The 1775-nt window shown below is 46.8% G+C and overlaps 1 protein-coding gene across 1 annotated transcript; it reads left to right on the top strand.

The window, feature by feature from the left end:
* The first annotated feature begins 603 nt into the window (after positions 1-603).
* LOC141632168 (uncharacterized) lies at positions 604-1314 on the top strand. The gene has a single exon (XM_074444740.1). The coding sequence runs from the start codon at positions 604-606 to the stop codon at positions 1312-1314; it is 711 nt and encodes a 236-aa protein (XP_074300841.1).
* Positions 1315-1775: the final 461 nt, after the last annotated feature.

Below are 1775 nucleotides of genomic sequence, written 5' to 3' on the forward strand. Positions count from 1 at the left end.
GCATCTGGCAGAAACATTCTGCACCCTTAGAGAATACAAAATGAAGCTGAACCCATCCAAATGCACCTTTGGAGTTTCATCCAGCAAATTCTTAGGCTACATCGTGACTCAAAGGGGAATAGAGGCCAGCACCGAGCAGATTAAGGCCGTATTGCAGCTAGAGTCACCAGAAAAACCGAAGGATGTGCAAAGGCTAGCTGGCAAAGTGGCAGCTTTGAGCAAATTCATCTCGAGATCCTCAGACAAATGCAGGTTGTTCTACGATATATTGAAGAAGAGCCAGAATTTCGAGTGGACGGCAGACCATGAGCAGGCATTCAGGGAGCTGAAGCACTACCTCAGCACCCCGCCGCTACTATCAAAGCCAAAACAGGGAGAACCACTATTTCTCTATCTAGCTGTCACAAAGGTAACAGTAAGCGCGGTTCTAGTCAGAGAGCAAGACAAGGAGCAAAAGCCAGTCTACTATGTAAGCAAGCAGAGACTAGGTACACATCTCTTGAAAAATTGGTACTAGCACTTGTAATTGCATCTTACAAACTGCGCCCCTACTTTGAGTCCCACACCATACATGTCGTGATCAATTATCCATTAAAATCTGTAATGAAGAAGCCTAAACTATCAGGTAGAATGTCAAAATTGTCTGTACACCTTAGCGGGTACGACATCTGGTATGATCCAAGAACGGCGATAAAGTCGCAGGCGCTGACATATTTTGTGTCGGATTTCAGCCCAGCTATCCAGAATCTGGCAGACGAAGAGATCCTAACCCTCAAAGGGAACAAAGAGGTAGAAGTCTGGCAGATGCACATCGATGGAGCCTCCAACCAAAGGGAGGCAAGTGTAGGACTAATCCTGCGATCTCCACAGGGAGATCTTATAGCACAAGCAGTACGATGTGAATTTAAGGCACTTAACAATGAAACAGAGTATGAAGCCCTATTGATAGTTAATCACTCGAATGATGAATTTATAGCCAGAGACTCAAAGATGGTAGCCTACCTAAAAGTGGCAAAGGAGCTGAAACAAAAATTCAGATATTGCATGCTCAAGCAGATCCCTAGAGACCAGAATGTAGAGGCAGATGCCCTAGCAACTCTGGGGGCAACCTTGAAACCAACTGAGCTGGCTAACATCCCCATCGCACACATGCTGGAACCGTCAATCCAAAAATTAGAAAAAGCAGATGTAGGAGAACTGGAAGATCAACAAGATGGGGCGACAGTTTTACCAACCACAGATGGCCAGACAGCTGTCCAGCCAAACGATCAGCCAGCTGGCCAGGCAACTGGGATTGGCGGACGCCATACCTAGACTGGTTGAGACACAACAAGGTGCCAGATGACAAAAAGGAGGTAATAGGTTTTAAAATGAAAGCCTCCAGATTTATACTAATTGACAATGTGCTTGTTAGAAAGTTGATGGCAGGACCCTACTTACGGTGCCTAGATAAACAAGAAGCGCAGACTGTGTTGCATGCCCTCTACAGTGGCGAATGTGGAAACCATACAGGGGGCAGGAGTCTGTCAAACAAAGTCCTCAGGCCAGGCTACTTCTGGCCCACAATGAGGGCAAACTTGGCAGAATATGCCCGGAAATGCGACGCCTGCTAGCGCTCAGCGCCAATGATCCATCAGCCGGCAGAGCCCCTACATCCCATCATTTCTCCTTAGCCATTCATGACGTGGGGAATGGACATCGTGGGCCCTCTGCCTAGAACGACAGGAAACAGAATATGGATGCTAGCAATGACAGACTATTTTTCCAAATGGATA

This window comes from Silene latifolia, chromosome Y, assembly GCF_048544455.1.
Source record: "Silene latifolia isolate original U9 population chromosome Y, ASM4854445v1, whole genome shotgun sequence".
Classification (NCBI taxonomy): domain Eukaryota; kingdom Viridiplantae; phylum Streptophyta; class Magnoliopsida; order Caryophyllales; family Caryophyllaceae; genus Silene; species Silene latifolia.

Coding starts and splice junctions, on each gene's coding strand:
- LOC141632168 (XM_074444740.1), top strand. CDS start 604: ATGAAGAAGCCTAAACTATCAGGTAGAATGTCAAAATTGTCTGTACAC.